The following is an 18,042-nucleotide window of genomic DNA, read 5'->3' as shown; positions in this document are numbered from 1 at the left end:
TATAATTGTCCGATTTTCAGGTTAAATATTTAAATAAATAAATAATTTTAAATTGGAACATATTTTAATCGAGATTTTCTATAATTAATAATTATTCTAAAGGAAGATTTTTGAATTATTTTAAAATAAAAAAATATGTAAATGAAACGTACGAGTACATCAGGAAATTGATAAGTTCGGTAACTTTAATTGGTCACAATTTCAGAGTTCTGACTTTTCACGAAGAGCGCTAAATTTTTTATTTCTCCCTGTAAATTAAAATTGAATTGTTTAAATTTCGGAAAATATCATTAGAAATGAAAAAAATAGTTGCCTCATTCGGTTGTATTTTTATATCCTAAAATCTAGTGATCTTGAGGATGAATCCGAAAATGAAGAGAATCCCTCTTCATCAAAAAGAAAAGAAAAAGGTGGAAAATCTAAAAAAGAAAAAAATCTTTCGATGGAAGGAGTTGAAAATATAAAAATAAAAGTTGATGGAGACGAGTACAACTTTGATAACTACGATGACGAGTGTGAGCAAACTTATATTATCAATTCATGAAAGTTTGAATCTGGAATCTTGAGAATTGATTGAAATACTTTCGATTCAAATTTTTTTCAGCCGGCGATATCCACTGCCATATTAACAATATAGCTGAATTCGAAGAAGATCCTTTAGTAACAATCAAGGATGATGAGGATAATGACTCGGAAAAAGAGGATGACATTATTAAACCCACTGACAATCTTGTTTTAGTGGGGCATGTCGAAGGAGATGCCAGCATTTTGGAAATTTATGGTAAATTAAAATGTTTAAAAATTAAATCAGTTAGAAATTTCTTGGAATATTTTTAAATAGAACCGGAAATATTTCAAATAATTTGACATTTTTTTTAATCTCTTAAAACTTTTTAAAGCTTAAAGCATAAAATATTTATAATCTTTTTAAATATTTCAGAATAATTTCAAAACTCTTTTGGGCTTTTGAAAATTCCTTGGATTTTTTTTTTAATTACCGAAAAATCTTTTAAAATCTTTAGAATCCTTTCAAATTGTTTAAAATTATTTATACATTTTTTAAATCCCTTAAAATAATTTATATCCTTAGAAATTCGTTGAAAACTTTTTTAACTCTTGAAAATGCCTTGGAATTTTCTTGAATACTAAAAAATTTCAAAATAGTTAAAAAGTATTTTATTGACAGTTTTCTAAATACCCGAGATTCATTAAAACCATTGTTTTACTGAAATTTGAATTATTCAATTTTTAGTTAAAAATGTATCTGTTTCAGGTGAAAATTCTGATTTTCTAGTAAAAATAAAGGTTGTTGTCAATTGAACTATGTTGTTGAAAATTCGTTTTTTTTTGTTTGAAATTTATTTATTTTTAGTTGAAAATTTATGTTTTTGGTTGAAAATAATTTTTTTTTTAGTTAAACATTTATTATTTTAGTTGAAAATTCACTTTAACTATTCCAATTTTTGTTGAAAATTTACCTTTTTTGATGGAGATGTAATATTTTTCGTTAAAAAATGTTGTCTTGTAGAAAATTTAATTATTAAACAGAAAATTCGTCCTTTGGTTTGAAAATTCTTTGATTTGGCTAGAGTCATATTTTGTATTTAAAATTCGTCACTATGACTTAAAATGAATTTTTTTGACTAAAAATTCGTTTTTTTTTTAGTTGAAAATTAATTTTTTCAACTAAAGATGCAACTATTTCATTTTTGCGTAAAAATTTATATTTTTAGGTGAAAATTAATTAATTTTACTAACAATTTTTTTTTGTGTTTTTGTATAAAATTTAATTTTCTAACTGCAAATTGAACTTTTGTAATTTTGGTTTGTAAATTTATCTTTTTAGTTGAAAATGTATATATTTTATTGAAAATTTATCTTTTTCCATATAAAAATTATCTTTTGGGTTTAAAAAATTATTATTTTTTAACTATTTGGTTGAAAATTGATATTTTTTACATGAAAATTTATTTACCTTGTTGAAAATGAGAATTTTTTTGGTAGAAAATAAATCTCTTGGTTTGAAAACTTAACTGTTTGTTTCAAAATTTATATTTTTGTTTGAAAATTCATTACTATGATCAAAAATTAATTTCTTTTATTGAAAATTCGTTCATTTTATTTGAAAATTTATATATTTCATTGAAACTGTATTTTTTTAGTGGAAAATTCATCGTTTGGGTTTAAAATTAAATTATTTTGTTGATATTTCATTTTTTAGTTGAAAAATTAATTTTTTTACTGAAAATTATACTATTCCATTTTGTGTTGAAAAATTGGACCATTTAATTTTAGGTCCAAATTTGACTTTCTTAAATGAAAGTTCATGTATTTTGTTGAAATTTCGTCTTTTTTTTTTTTGAAAAAATTATTTTTTTTTGTTTCAAAATTCTTCGTTTTGGTCGAAACTTTAACTATTTTATTGAAAATTCTCTTTTTTTTTGAAAATTTAAGTATTATCTTAAAAATTGCTCTTTTTTTCTAAAAAATTAATTTTTTTAACTAAAAAACCATTTCTTTCTTAAATAAAAATTCACGTATTGAGTTGAAATTTCGTTTTTTTTTGTAGAAAATAAAGATTTTTTTAACTTTTAACTTTAAAAATTTTAAAGAAAATGTAGATTTTAGAAGATTTAAAACAAGAAATTTAAAAGCTTTTCAAAAATTTCACAATAGTTTAATGAGAATAATAAAATTTTATTATGATTTCTGGGAAAATTTGAGGAACTTTTTAAAAATTTCATGAAAATTTCGAATACTCAAAGAAGTATATTTAAAAGTTTCTCAAAAATTTCAAAGATAATTTAAAATTTGAAAGGATTTCAAAAAACAAAATTTAACTTTTTGAAGATTTCGAAATGTAATTTTAATCTTTTTTAAAGATTTTGAAAGATGTTATGATTAAAAAAATATTTAACAAAGAATATTGAGAAAGCTTTTAAAACATTGCAAAAGATTTCAAAATTTGTAGAAATTTTTAGAAAAAAAAATTCTCTCCAAGTTTGATTTGAACAGTTTTTTAAATTGGCAATTTCGGATAAAAAAATGTTTTCAGTTGATCAAAAGTGAATATAAATTAAAATGATTTTTCAAATTGTACTATGAATTAAAGATTAACAAGTAAATAATAATCGATTTTACAAGAAGTTTAAAATAAAGTATAGATTTTTGTAGATTTCGAACAAAAAATGTAGAAGCTTTTTAAAAATTATAAGTCTTTCAAAAAATAAAAAAAATTTTCTCAAGATTCCTAGGAAAACTAAAAATGATTTTCTATTTTGAAGAAATAATTTTAAGGAAATATTTAAATATTGAAAAAGATTTCCAAGATTATCAAAAGTAATTTCCATTTCACAGGATCAAAAAAAAATTAAGAAGAATTCGCATCATTATAAAAGAAATTTAGAAGTTCTGTTAAAATTTCAAAAAACAATTTAAAATTTAACTAAATGTAAAACAAGATTTAGATGTTTCATAATTTTTTAAAAAAATTTCAATGCCTTCTGAGGATTTTTGAACTATTTAAAATAAAAATAATTTAACTTTTGAACTTAAGAAGTGTTCATTTTTTTAACTGAATATTATAATTATTTCATTTTGTGTTAAAAAATGTATATTTTTTTAGTTGAAAATTTAACCATTTTCTTGAAAATTCCCCTTTTTCTGCTAAAACATTGATTTTTATAACTGAAAATTGAAAAATGTTTATTTTTGGAATATTCACGTATTGAGTTGAAATTTCATTTTTTTTGTAGAAAATTAAGATACAAAAATAACTTTTAATTTCAAAAGGATTCAACCAATTTGAAAGAAAATGTAGATTTTAGAAGCTTTAAAACAAGAAATTTAAAAGCTTTTTAAGAATCTTCAAAGGTTTAAAGAAAACAGTAAAATTTTCTTATGAATTCTGGAAAAATTTTATGAACTTTTTCAAGATATCAGGAAAATTTCGAATAATTAAAAACAATGTTTAAAAGTTCTACAAAAATTTCAAAAGTGATTAAAAATTTAAAAAGATTTCAATAAATAAAATTTAACTTTTTGAATATGACGAAATAAAATGCTAATGTTTTTTAAAGATTTTCAAAGATGTTAAGGTTGAAAAAATAATTTTCAGAGAATATTGAAAAATCTTTTCAAAAATGGCAAAATATTTCCAAAATTGTAGACATTTTTAGGAAAAAAAAATTCTCGCCAAGTTTGATTTGAATAGTTTTTCGTACCTAAATTTTTGTACAAGTAGTTTTTTAAAAAATATAGATTTTTGCAGATTTCGAACTAAAAATTTAGAAGCTTTTTAAGAATTATCAAAGGCTTTAAAAGAATAAAAAAAATGTTCTTGAGATTCCCAGGAACATTTTTAATTACTTTTTATTTTAAAGAAAATATTTAAATATTTGAAAAGATTTCCAAAATTGTCAAAAATAATATCCATTTCACAGGATTAAAAAAAAATTAAGAAGAATTCGAATCATTATAAATGATATTTAGAAGTTTTGAAAAAAATTTCAAAACCAATTTAAAATTTAAATAAATTTAGAAAGCTTGGAAAGCTTTTTAAGGATTTTTGAACAATTTAAAAATCTCCCCGAAATTGCATTATCAATCTCAAGTATTTTTCTGTAAAAATCACCTCAGACAAGCATTATTTATATAAATTTCAGTGCATAACGAAGAAGAAGGATCATTTTATTGCCATCATGATATTTTACTACCCTCGCAGCCACTCTGTCTAGAGTGGCTCAATTTTGACCCTTCAGATGCCGCACCAGGTAAAAATAAATTTCCAAAAATATTATTTTATAATTTCTTTTCATAGGATCAAAAAAAAAAGAAAAAAATACTTTTTGTAGGTAATTTGTGTGCCATTGGTGACTTTACACCAATAATAAAGGTGTGGGATCTGGACATTGTTGATTGTTTGGAACCGGCCTTTAAATTGGGCCGCAAACAGAATAAAAAGAAAAAAATTAAACGAATCGGTCACAAGAATTCGGTTTTAGATTTGTCCTGGAATACCAATTATACGTGAGTAATTTTGAGTCGGAAATATATGCAATTTTTATTTGCATTTCTGGAATATTGATCAGATAAAGAGTATTAATTTGGTTGTAGACACGCGATAGCAAGTGGGTCTGTTGATCAGACAGTCCTTTTATGGGATTTGGAAAATGGCACGCCTGTTACCAAATTGTCGAGCTTCACTGATGCTGTTCAAGCGGTCAAGTGGCATCCGAGTAACGCGCATCATTTGCTGACTGGTTCTATGGACAAGTGAGTCTCTGTTTTTATTTTTGCTGGCATCAACAATAATTTTAATTTCAGTTAAAAGATTAATTTTTAAACAAAAAACTAATATTTTTCAACAGAATAGTTTAAACTTCAGTTGAAAAATTAATTTTCAACAAAACAATTTAAATTTCAGTTAAAAAATTAATTTTAATTAAACAATTATAAGTTTTCTACAAAATAGTTTAAATTCAAGTTAAAAAATGAATTTTTAAACAAAAAACTATGGTTTTTCTACAAAATAGTTTAAATTCAAGTTAAAAAATTAATTTTTAAACAAAAAACTATAGTTTTTCTAAAAAATAGTTTGAATTTCAGTTAAAAAATTAATTTTTAAATAAAAAACTAAGATTTTTCAACAAAATAGTTTAAACTTCAGTTGAAAAATCAATTTTAATTAAAAAACTATGAATTTTCTACAAAAAAGTCTAAATTCAAGTTAAAAAATTAATTTTTAAACAAAAAACTATTGTTTTTCTACAAAATAGTTTGAATTTCAGTTTAAAAAAAATTTTAATAAAAAACTGATTTTTCTACAAAATAGTTTGAATTTCAGTTAAAAAAAAATTTTTTAATAAAAGACTGTAAATTTCTACAAAATAGTTTGAATTTCAGTTAAAAAAAATTTTAATAAAAAACTGATTTTTCTACAAAATAGTTTAAATTTCAGTTAAAAAAATAATTTTAAATAAAAGACTGTAAATTTCAGTTAAAAAAATAAGCTTTAAAGAAAAAAGTATGATTTTTCAACAAAATAGTTTAAACTTAAGTTGAAAAATTAATTTCAATTAAAAAACTATGAGTTTTCTACAAAATAGTTTAAATTCAAGTTAAAAAATTACTTTTTAAACACAAAACTATGGTTTTTCTACAAAATAGTTTAAATTCAAATTAAAAAATTAATTTATAAAACAAAAAACTCTGGTTTTTCTACAAAATAGTTTAAATTTCAGTTAAAAATAGTTTAAACATCAGTTGAAAAATTAATTTTAAATAAAAAACTATAAATTTCAGTTAAAAAAATAAGTTTTAAAGAAAAAAGTTAAAGAAAAAAGTTTTAAAGAAAAAAAGTTAAAAAATTAATTTTTAAACAAAAAACTATTGTTTTTCTACAAAATAGTTTGAATTTCAGTTAAAAAAAATTTTTAATAAAAAACTGATTTTTCTATAAAATAGTTTAAATTTCAGTTTAAACATTAATTTTAAATAAAATACTGTAAATTCCAGTTAAAAAAATAAGTTTTAAAGAAAAAAGTATGATTTTTCAACAAAAAAGGTTTAAACTTAAGTTGAAAAATTAATTTCAATTAAAAAACTTTGAGTTTTCTACAAAATAGTTTGAATTCAAGTTAAAAAATTAATTGTTAAACAAAAAACTATTGTTTTTCTACAAAATAGTTTTAATTTCAGTTAAAAAAAAAATCTTAATAAAAAACTGATTTTTCTATAAAATAGTTTAAATTTCAGTTTAAACATTAATTTTAAATAAAATACTGTAAATTCCAGTTAAAAAAATAAGTTTTAAAGAAAAAAGTATGATTTTTCAACAAAAAAGGTTTAAACTTATGTTGAAAAATTAATTTCAATTAAAAAACTATGAGTTTTCTACAAAATAGTTTAAATTCAAGTTAAAAAATTAATTTTTAAACACAAAACTATGGTTTTTCTACAAAATAGTTTAAATTCAAATTAAAAAATTAATTTTTAAACAAAAAAACTAAGATTTTTCAACAAAATAGTTTAAGCTTCAGTTGAAAAATTAATTTTCGACAAAATAATTTAAATTTCAGTTAAAAAATTAATTTTAAATAAAAAAGTATGATTTCTTAAGAAAATAGTTTAAACTTCAGTTGAAACATTAATTTTAAATAAAAAACTATGAGTTTTCTACAAAATAGTTTAAATTCAAGTTAAAAAATTAATTTTTAAACAAAAAAACTATTGTTTTTCTACAAAATAGTTTAAATTTCAGTTGAAAATAGTTTAAACTTCAGTTGAAAAATTAATTTTAAATAAAAAACTATAAATTTCAGTTTAAAAAATAAGTTTTAAAGAAAAAAGTATGATTTTTCAACAAAATAGTTTAAACTTAAGTTGAAAAATTAATTTCAATTAAAAAACTATGAGTTTTCTACAAAATAGTTTAAATTCAAGTTAAAAAATTCATTTTTAAACAAAAAACTATTGTTTTTCTACAAAATAGTTTGAATTTCAGTTTAAAAAAAATTTTTAATGAAAAACTGATTTTTCTACAAAATAGTTTAAATTTCAGTTAAAAAAATAATTTTAAATAAAAGACTGTAAATTTCAGTTAAAAAAATAAGCTTTAAAGAAAAAAGTATGATTTTTCAACAAAATAGTTTAAACTTAAGTTGAAAAATTAATTTCAATTAAAAAACTATGAGTTTTCTACAAAATAGTTTAAATTCAAATTAAAAAATTAATTTTTAAACAAAAAACTATTGTTTTTCTACAAAATAGTTTGAATTTCAGTTTAAAAAAATTTTTTTAATAAAAGACTGTAAATTTCAGTTAAAAAAATAAGTTTTAAAGAAAAAAGTATGATTTTTCAACAAAAAAGGTTTAAACTTAAGTTGAAAAATTAATTTCAATTAAAAAACTTTGAGTTTTCTACAAAATAGTTTAAATTCAAGTTAAAAAATTAATTGTTAAACAAAAAACTATTGTTTTTCTACAAAATAGTTTGAATTTCAGTTTAAAAAAAATTTTAATAAAAAACTGATTTTTCTATAAAATAGTTTAAATTTCAGTTTAAAAATTAATTTTAAATAAAATACTGTAAATTTCAGTTAAAAAAATAAGTTTTAAAGAAAAAAGTATGATTTTTCAACAAAAAAGGTTTAAACTTAAGTTGAAAAATTAATTTCAATTAAAAAACTATGAGTTTTCTACAAAATAGTTTAAATTCAAGTTAAAAAATTAATTTTTAAACACAAAACTATGGTTTTTCTACAAAATAGTTTAAATTCAAATTAAAAAATTAATTTTTAAACAAAAAACTAAGATTTTTCAACAAAATAGTTTAAGCTTCAGTTGAAAAATTAATTTTCGACAAAATAATTTAAATTTCAGTTAAAAATTAATTTTAAATAAAAAAGTATGATTTTTTAAGAAAATAGTTTAAACTTCAGTTGAAACATTAATTTTAAATAAAAAAGCTATAAATTTTATTTAAAAAAATAAGTTTTAAATAAAAAAAATATGATTTTTCAACAAAATAGTTCAAATTTTAGTTAAAAAATTAATTTTTAATAAAAAAACTATAATTTATAAACAAAATAGTTTAAATTTAAGTTAAAGAATTAAGTTTCATAGAAGAAACTGGGACTTTTTTTTACAAAACAGTTTAAATTTCAGTTAAAAAATTATTTTTTAAATCAAAGACTATGAGTTTTCAACAAAATAGTTTGAATTTCAATTGAAAAATTAATTTAAAATGAAAAAATATAAATTTCAGTTAAAAGATTAATTTTTAAATAAAAGACTGGGATTTTTCAACAAAATTGTTTAAATTTAAGTTAAAGAATTAATTTTGAAATAAAAAACTATGGTTTTTCAACAAAATAGTTTAAATTTAAGTTAAAGAATTAAGTTTCATACAAAAAACTGGGATTTTTTTACAAGAGTTTAAATTTCAGTTAAAAAATTAAATTTTAAATAAAAGACTGGGATTTTTCAACAAATTTGTTTAAATTAAAGTTAAAGAATTAATTTTGAAATAATAAACTATGATTTTTCAACAAAATATTTTAAATTCAAATTAAAAAATTAATTTTTAAACAGAAAAACTATGAATTTTCAACAAAATAGTTTGAGTTTCAGTTAAAAAATTAATTTTTAAACAAAACGACTAGGGTTTTTTAACCAAATAGTTTAAATTTCAATTGGCAAATTAATTGAAAATGAAAAACTATAAATTTCAGTTAAAAAATTAATCCTTAAATAAAAGACTGGGATTTTTCAACAAAATTGTTTAAGTTTATGTTAAAGAATTAATTTTTGAACAAAAAAACTAGGATTTTTCAACAGAATAGTTTATACTTCAGTTGGAAAATTAGTTTTTAATAAAAACTATAAATTTTCTACAAAAGAGTTTAAATTGAAATTAAAAAATTGATTTTTGAACAAAAAATTATGGTTTTTCTACAAAATAGTTTGAATTTCACTTTAAAAAATAATTTTAAATAAAAAACTGATTTTTATACAAAATAGTTTAAATTTCAGTTAAAAAATTAATTTTAAATAAAAGACTATGATTTTTTAACAAAATAGTTTAAATTTCAGTTAAAAAATTAATTTTCAAACAAAAAACTAAGATTTTTCTACAAAATAGTTTAGATTTTATTTGAAAAATTAATGTTTAAACAAAAAACTATGGTTTTTCTACAAAATAGTTTAAATTTCAAAAAAATTAATTTTTAAACAAAAAAACTAAGATTTTTCAACAAAATAGTTTAAACCTCAGTTGAAACATTAATTTTAATTAAAAAATTATAAATTTCAGTTGAAAAATTAATTTTTAAATAAGAAAACTATGATTTTTGAACAAAATAATTCAAATTTCAGTTAAAAAATTAATTTTAAATGAAAAACTATGATTTATAAACAAAATAGTTTAAATTTAATTTGAAGAATTAAGTTTCATACAAAAAACTGGGATTTTTGTTACAAAATAGTTTGAATTTCAGTTAAAAAATTATATTTTTAATCAAAGACTATGATTTATCAACAAAATAGTTTGAATTTAAGTTAAAAAAATAATTTAAAAAAAAAAAACTGATTTTTCAACCAAATAGTTTGAATGTCAATTGAAAAATTGATTATGTTTTTTTCTACCAAATAGTTTGAATTTCAGTTCAAAAAATAATTTTAAATAAAAAACTATGATTTTTCTACAAAATAGTTTAAATTTCAGTTAAAAAATTAATTTTAAATAAAATACTATGATTTTTTAACAAAATCGTTTAAATTTCAGTTAAAAAATTAATTTTCAAACAAAAAACTAAGATTTTTCTACAAAATAATTAAAATTTCAGTTAATAAATAAATTTTAAATAAAAGACTAATATTTTAACAAAATTGTTTAAATAAAAAGAATTAATTTTTTATTTAAAAAACTAAGTTTTCTCAACAAAATAGTTTAAACTTCAGTTGAAAAATTAATTTTAAATAAAAAAACGATAAATTCTATGATTTTTCAACAACATAGTTTAAATTTCAGTTAAAAAAAGAATTTTAAATAAAAAAACTATGATTTTTTAAACAAATAGTTTGAATTTCAGTTAAAAAATTAATTTAAAATAAAAAACTATGAATTATAAACTAAATAGTTTAAATTTCAGTTAAAAAATTAATTTTAAATAAAAGACTGATTTTTTAACAAACTAGTTTAAATTTCAGTTAAAAAATTAGTTTTCAAACAAAAAACTAAGATTTTTCTACAAAATAGTTTAGATTTTAGTTGAAAAAATTAATTTTTACATAAAAAACTATGATTTATAAACAAAATAGTTTAAATTTAAGTTAAAAGAATAAATTTTCATACAAAAAAAAACGATTTTTCTACAAAATAGTTAAAATTTCAGTTAAAAAATAAATTTTAAATAAACGACTATGATTTTTCTACAAAAAAGTTTAAATTTCAATAACAAAATTAATTTTTAAACAAAAAACTAGAATCTTTCTACAAAATAGTTTAAATTTCTATTAACAAGTTAATTTAAAATAAATACTATGATTTTTTAACAAAATGGTTCAATTTTCTATTTAAATTAAGAATCTTCATCTAAAAAAATAAGATTTTTAACTGCAAAATATAAATTTAGAATAATACATGGAATAGTTCAATGTTCAGTTAAAAAAAAAATTAAATGATCTTCATTAAAAAAAAAAAAACGAATTTTCAAAGAAACAGTTTATTTTTCTCCAAAATAGTTGAATTTTGAGAAAGAAGATGAATTTTCAACAAGAAGGTTAATTTTCTACCAAAATACATGAATTTTAAGTCAAAAAGATGAATTTTCAAACAAGAAGATTTATTTTATGCTTAAGATGAAAAATTTTTAACAAAATATGTAACTTTTTCATCCAATGATTGAATTTTCAACAAAATAATTAAGTTTTTAACCAAAATGATAAATTTTCTACAAACAAGAATTTTAACTAAATACATGAATTTTCCACTGCGAAAGTCAAATTTTAACCAAAAATTAAAAATTAAATGTTCAGTAACAACAACAAAAATTTGCAAGAAAATACAGGAATATTCAAACAAAAATCTTAATTTTCTACAAAAAAGATGAATTTCCAAGCAAAACTTTTAATTTCCTACTAAGAAATTCCAATTTTCACCTAAAATGAAATACTTTGTTAAATTTTTAGACAAAAATCTTAATTTTCTACCGCAAAAAAAAAAGGAATATCAATCAAAAACATGAATTTTCAACTAAGAAACTCAAATTTTCACCGAAAATGAAATAGTTCAATTTTCATTCAAAGAATTAATATTTACCCAAAGACAATTAAACGAAATTTGAAAGAAAATAGCATAAGTTTTTAACTTAACAAAAAAAAAGTCAAATTTCGAACTAAGAAGATGAATTTTGAAAGAGAAATTTTAATTTTCTACCGCAAAAAGAAGAAATTTGAACAAAATAAATGAATTTTAAACTAAAAAGTTCAAATTAAAAAAAAAATGAAATAGTTAAATTCTAAGTTTAAAAAATTAATGTTTGGAATAAAAAAAAAGGAATTTTTAATAAAATAGTTGAAATTTTCAACCTAGGGACTTTCTACTGAAATGAAGAATCTTCAAATAGAAAACTGAATTTTTTATCAAAGAATAGTACATAATAATTTTCAGTTCAAAAAATAATAATGTTTGACAAAAAAATCAAATGATGTAGACTTTGTTTTCAAAGTTTAATTTTAAGTTTTCTAGATTTTAAAATAAGTCGAAAAAGAATCTGAAAGTTTAAAAAAAAATTTTTTAATCTGGTTGGATTAAAAAAAAAATTTCTAAACTTTGCCTTATTTCAAAAGAGTTTTCGAATTGTTTGAACTTTTGAAAAGATTCTGAAACAATTGAAATCTTGTGAAGGATTCAAAATATTTTAAAGAAAATTTAGATTTTTTTGGAGGTTTAAAAAAAAAGAGACTAAGAATTTGAAACGTTTCGAAGGAATACAAATTTTTCTTAACATTTCTGAGATATTAAAAATGATTTTTTATTTTGAAAAATAAATTTTAAGAGAAAATTGAAAGAGATGACATTTAAAAAATAATTAAAGTTGAAAAAATGATTTTTTATTTTGAAAAATAAATTTTAAGAGAAAATTGAAAGAGATGAAATTTAAAAAATAATTAAAGTTGAAAATTTAACTATTTTGTTTTTCTTTTCGTTGCAAATTAACTTTTTTACTGTAAATTAAACTATTTCAGTTCAATATTCTATCATTTTAGTTTAAAATTCATCCCTTTGGTCAAACATTAATTTTTTAATGTCAAAATATAACTATCCAATTTTTTGGTTAAAAATTTATCTTTTTAACTTGAGCATTAATGTATTTTGTTAGAAAAATAATTTTCAGTATTGGAAATTAATCTTTTTGGCTGAAAATTTAATTGTTTCGTAACTACCGATTTATTATTTTAGTTTAAAATTCTTTTTTCATTTGTTTTAAAATCATCTTTTTCAGTTAAAGATTCATCAAGTTAATTTAAAATTCATCACTTTGTTTAAAAATTTAACTATTTTGTGGAAAATTTCTTTTCTTATGGAAAATTAATTTTTTTTGAAAATTATTTTGTTTTTTTAGTTGAAAATTCATCTATTTTGTTGCAAATTCGTTTATTATTCTTACAAATTAATGTTTTTTGAATTTTTTTCAGATTCGTAAGATTGTTCGACTTCAGGACAGAGGACAATTTTAAATCTGTTTCCTGGGAAACTCCTGGGGAGGTGGAACGAATATTGTGGAATCACTTTAATCCTCACATTTGCTTCGTGAGTATAAAATTTTTTTTTAAATTATTTAGTATAAAAAAAGGAATGCCAGAGTTACTGTAAAAATCATGGATTTTTTTTAATTATTGGAATTTTTTTCACACCTATTTCAAAGTCTTAGCAATTATTTTCGTATTTTACGGCGAATTTTTTATTTCCGTATTTATACGAATTGATTTTCTTTTTACGAATACTAGAAAACAAACAGATGCGTAATTATTATTCTGATTTTTCGACGCAATATTTAAATAAAAATATAAAATTAATAGAATATTTTTGTTTTTGTAGTATTTAATATTTTAAATGAGAAAAAAGAAAAGCAAGAACAATATTTTAGATAATTATTTAAAATCGATATTTGAAATGAGGAAATTTCAAGTAAGGAGTTTAATTATTCACTTCAAAAGACCCATTATCAATCAAATACAAAAATTTTGTGCCAAATAGTTGAATTACCAACCAAGAAGATTAATTTTTAACCAAAAAGGATGAATTTTCAACGAAATATATAAATTTATAAAGGGATAGTTGAATTTTCAAGGAATAAGATTAATTTTCTAATAAGAAAAAAATGAATTTTAAAAAAATTACATAAATTTGCAAACAAATAGTTAAATTTTTAAAATAAAAAGATCAAATTTTAATCAAACAGTTGAATTTTTAACGAAGAAGATTAATTTTCTACCAGAAAAGACGAATTTTCAACAAGTTACATAAATTTTCAACCCAGCAGTTTAATTTTTAAACTAAAAAAGATTATTTTTTTTATTAAAAGTGGAATATTTGAATATTCATTTTCAAAAAATTATTCTCCATAAAAAAAACCTTGTGCCAAAAAAGATAATCGTATAAATTTTAAACGAAGTTGTTAAATTTTCAAATAAAAAATATTTATTTTTAACGAAAAATGGAATAGTAAAATTTTCACTTTTAAAAAAATTAATGGCGATTAAAAAACAAATTTTCTATCAAAATACATGAATTTTTAATTAAATAGTTATATTTTTTATACTAAAAAGGATCAAATTTTAAGCAAACATTTGATTTTTTAACGAAGAAGATTAATTTTCTACCAAAAAGATGAATTTCCAAGAAAACGCATAAGTGTTTTATCAAATAGTGAAATTTTAAACTAAAACGATTAATTAACATTAAAAAACGAATTTTCTACCAAAATACATGATTTTTCAGCAAATTACATCACTTTTTAACTAAGTTGTTAAATTTTTAAACAAAAGAAGGATCGAATTTTAACCGAAAAGATTAATTTTCTGTCAAGAAAGAATAATTCTCTACCAAAAAAGACGAATTTTCGACAAATTACAAAAAATTTTAACCAACCAGTTAAATTTTTAAACTAAATAAATAGCAATTTTTTACCAAAAATAGAATAGTCGAATACTCATTTAAAAAATTAATTTCAATAAAAAAGCGTTCTATTAAAAAAGATGAATTTTCAAGAAATCGCTTAAATTTTAAATTGAGAAGATTATTTTTTAAACAGAAAATGGAATTGTAAAATTGTCATTTAAAAAAAATTAATTGCTATTAAAAATCAATTTTCTACCAAGAAGAATAATTGTCTACCAAGAAAGACGAATTTTCGACAAATTACAAAAATTCTAAACCAATCAGTTTAATTTTTTAACTAAAAAAGATGTAATTTCAACTAAACAGTTAAACTTTTAAACTAAAAAAAAAAATTAATTTCCATAATAAAAAATGTGTACCAAAAAAGATTAATTTTCAAGAAATCGCATAAATTTTAAACTAAAAAGATTAATTGATATTAAAAAACGAACTTTCTACCAAAATACATGAATTTTCAAAAAATTATATTATTTTTCAAATAAAAAATTAAATTTATAAACTAAAAAGGATTAAATTTTAACAAAGGAGATCAGTTGTATACCAAGAAAGAGTAATTCTCTACTAAGAAGGACGAATTTTCGACAAATTACAAAAATTTTCAACCAAGAAAATTAATTTTTAAACTAAAAAGGATCAAATTTCAACCAAATAGATACATTTTTAAACTAAAAAAGATCAATTTTTTATCAAAAATGGAATAGTTTCATATTTATTTAAAAAAATGTTATTTCCAATAAAAAAATTTTCTAGCAAAAAAGATGAATTTTCAAGAAATCGCATAAATTTTAAACCAAATAGTTTAATTTTAAACTAAAAAGATTAATTTTTAACCGTAAATTGCGGAAGGTGAAATTTTCATTTTTAAAAATATGTATTTCCATTTTTTTTCTTAATTTTACAAAAAAGATGGATTTTTAACAAACTACAGACATTATCAACCAAATAGTTGAAATTTTAAATTAAAAAAGATTAATTTTTCACAAAAAATGGAGTATTAAAATTTTCACATAAAAAAAAAATTCATTGCTATTAAAAAATAAATTTTCTAACAGAATAGATGAATTTTCAATTAAATAGTTAAATTTTTAAACTAAAAAGGATCAAATTTTAACGAAAATGATCAATTTTCAACAAAGAAATATTATTTTCTTCCAAGAAAATGTTATTAGAAAAGTGTATTTCAATTTAAAAAAAAAAAGAATTTTCTAGAAAAAGATAAATTTTCAACCAAATTGTTAAATTTTGAAACTAAAAAAGCATAATTTTTAATCAACAAAAATTGAACTGTTTGGTTTAAATATTCATGTTTTTTTTTAAATTTTATTTTTTGGTAGAAAATTAATTTGGTTTTGTACGATTATTATATTGTTAAAAATTCAAAAGTTTTGTTAAAAACTCATTATTTTTCGTTGAAAATTCGTTTTTTTTGCGTTGAAAATTCATCTATCTTAGTAGATATTGCCTCTTTTTAGGCTAAAAATCACAACTTTTTATTTGAGAATTAATCTGTTTTGGTTGAGGATTCAACTATTTTATTGAAAAATTGTTTTGAAAATTTAAAAAAAATCATTATTTAAATATCTGGATAGATATTGATGTATTTTGTTCCAAATTAATTTTTCTTTTTGTAGAAAATTAATATTTTTGGTTGAAAATTTATTTTTTGACTAAAATTTTGAGTTTTGTTGTAGAATATCCATCTTTTTGGCTAAAGCTTAAACTATTAGATTATGTATTTCTTTAAATATTTGACTTAAAATTTATATATTTTGTTAAAAACTAATATTTTTCGATAGAAAATTAATCTTCGTTGCAAATTTATCTTTTTTGTTAAAAGTTAATTTCTTTAATTGAAATTTTAACTATCAGATTGAAAATTCCTTTAAAAATTAAAGTATTTGGTTTATCATCTGCAATATGTTAAAAATTTATGTTTTTTTTTAGTAGAAAATTAATCTTCTTGATTGAAAATTAGACTATTTCGATGAAAATTTATTTTTATTTTATAAAAAAATAACTTTTTTATACTGATAATTGAATTGTTCCATTTTTCGTTGAAAATTAATTTTTTTGGTTGTCAATTGAACTATTTTGTTGAAAATTCCTTTTTTTTTGGTTGAAAATTTATTTTACCAGCTGAAAATTTAAGTATTTTCTCTTCGGCAGAAAATTTGTCTTTTTAGTAGAAAATAAAAAATTTTTAATTGAAGCTTTATCTTTCAAAATTCAATTGTTTGGTGGTTGAAAACTTATCTCCATGAATTGAAAATTAAAGTATTTTGTTAAAAAAATGTTTTCGTTTCCAAATTTAATTTTTTGTTAGAAAAATCATGTTTTTTTTTAACGAAGATTCATTGCTTTTTTTATCAATTAAACTGTTTGGTTCAAAATGCCTTGTTTTTTGGTTGAAAATGAATTATTTTAACTGAAAATTTAAAAAAAAAATTTAATCATTATTCAAATATCTGGTTAGATATTGATGCATTTTGTTCAAAATTAATATTCTTTGGTAGAAAATTTATATTTTTGGTTGAAAATCTATCTTTTTTGTTAAAAATTAATTTCTTTAGTTAAAATTTTAACGATTAGATTGAAAATTCCTTTAAAAATTAAAGTATTTGGTTTATCATCTGCAATTTGTTAAAAATTCAGGTTTTTTTGTAGAAAATTAATCTTCTTGGTTAAAAATTATACTATTTCGTTGAAAATTTATTTTGATTTGATGAAAAAGTAAGTTTTTGACTGAAAATTCAATTATTGAATTTTTAGTAAAGACATCTGTTTTAGGTGAAAATTCTTGCTTTCTGGAGTAAATTTAGGTTTAAAATTAATTTATGTGGTTCTCAATTCAACTTTTTTGTTGAAAATTCGTTTCTTTTTTGGTTGAAAATTGATTTTATCAGCTGAAAATTGAATTATTTTATCTTTTGTAGTAAATTGGTCTTTTTAGTTAAAACTAAACATTTTTTAGTTGATTTTTTTTTAATTTGAAACTTCAACTATTTCAGTTGAAGGTTCATTTTTTTGTTTTAATTCATGTTTTTCTGACTAAATTTTAACTATTCCAGTCGAAGATCCTTTATTTCTATTGCAAATTCATAAGTAAGGTTAAACATTAATTTTATTAACTATAAATGTAACTATTTCATTTTCGGTTGAAAGTTGATTTTTTTTTAGTTCAAAATTCAACTCTTTGGTTGAAAAATTGTGTCCTTTAATTGAAAATTTAACTATTTTGTTGAAAAATTAATGTTTTCTTTTTTAAATTTTATTTTTCGGTGGAAAATCAATCTTCTTTTAATAAAGATTCATCAGTTTTTTATCAATCAAACTGTTTTTTTGAAAATTCCTTCTTT

General features: G+C 19.2%; 1 protein-coding gene across 1 annotated transcript in view; it reads left to right on the top strand.

Moving 5' to 3' along the window:
* The window catches only part of LOC117177334 (periodic tryptophan protein 1 homolog), a 34,498-nt gene that overhangs the window by 9,973 nt on the left and 6,483 nt on the right, over window positions 1-18,042 (top strand). The window contains exons 3-8 of the mRNA XM_033367960.1: window positions 349-515; window positions 605-781; window positions 4,665-4,772; window positions 4,854-5,028; window positions 5,116-5,274; window positions 13,201-13,315. Coding sequence (XP_033223851.1) covers window positions 349-515; window positions 605-781; window positions 4,665-4,772; window positions 4,854-5,028; window positions 5,116-5,274; window positions 13,201-13,315 — 901 coding nt within the window. The remainder of the gene's footprint in view (window positions 1-348; window positions 516-604; window positions 782-4,664; window positions 4,773-4,853; window positions 5,029-5,115; window positions 5,275-13,200; window positions 13,316-18,042) is intronic.

The sequence above is a fragment of the Belonocnema kinseyi genome, chromosome 7, assembly GCF_010883055.1.
Source record: "Belonocnema kinseyi isolate 2016_QV_RU_SX_M_011 chromosome 7, B_treatae_v1, whole genome shotgun sequence".
Classification (NCBI taxonomy): domain Eukaryota; kingdom Metazoa; phylum Arthropoda; class Insecta; order Hymenoptera; family Cynipidae; genus Belonocnema; species Belonocnema kinseyi.
The sequence above is the reverse complement of the archived record's forward strand: the minus strand, read 5'-3'. Positions and strand labels throughout refer to the sequence as shown.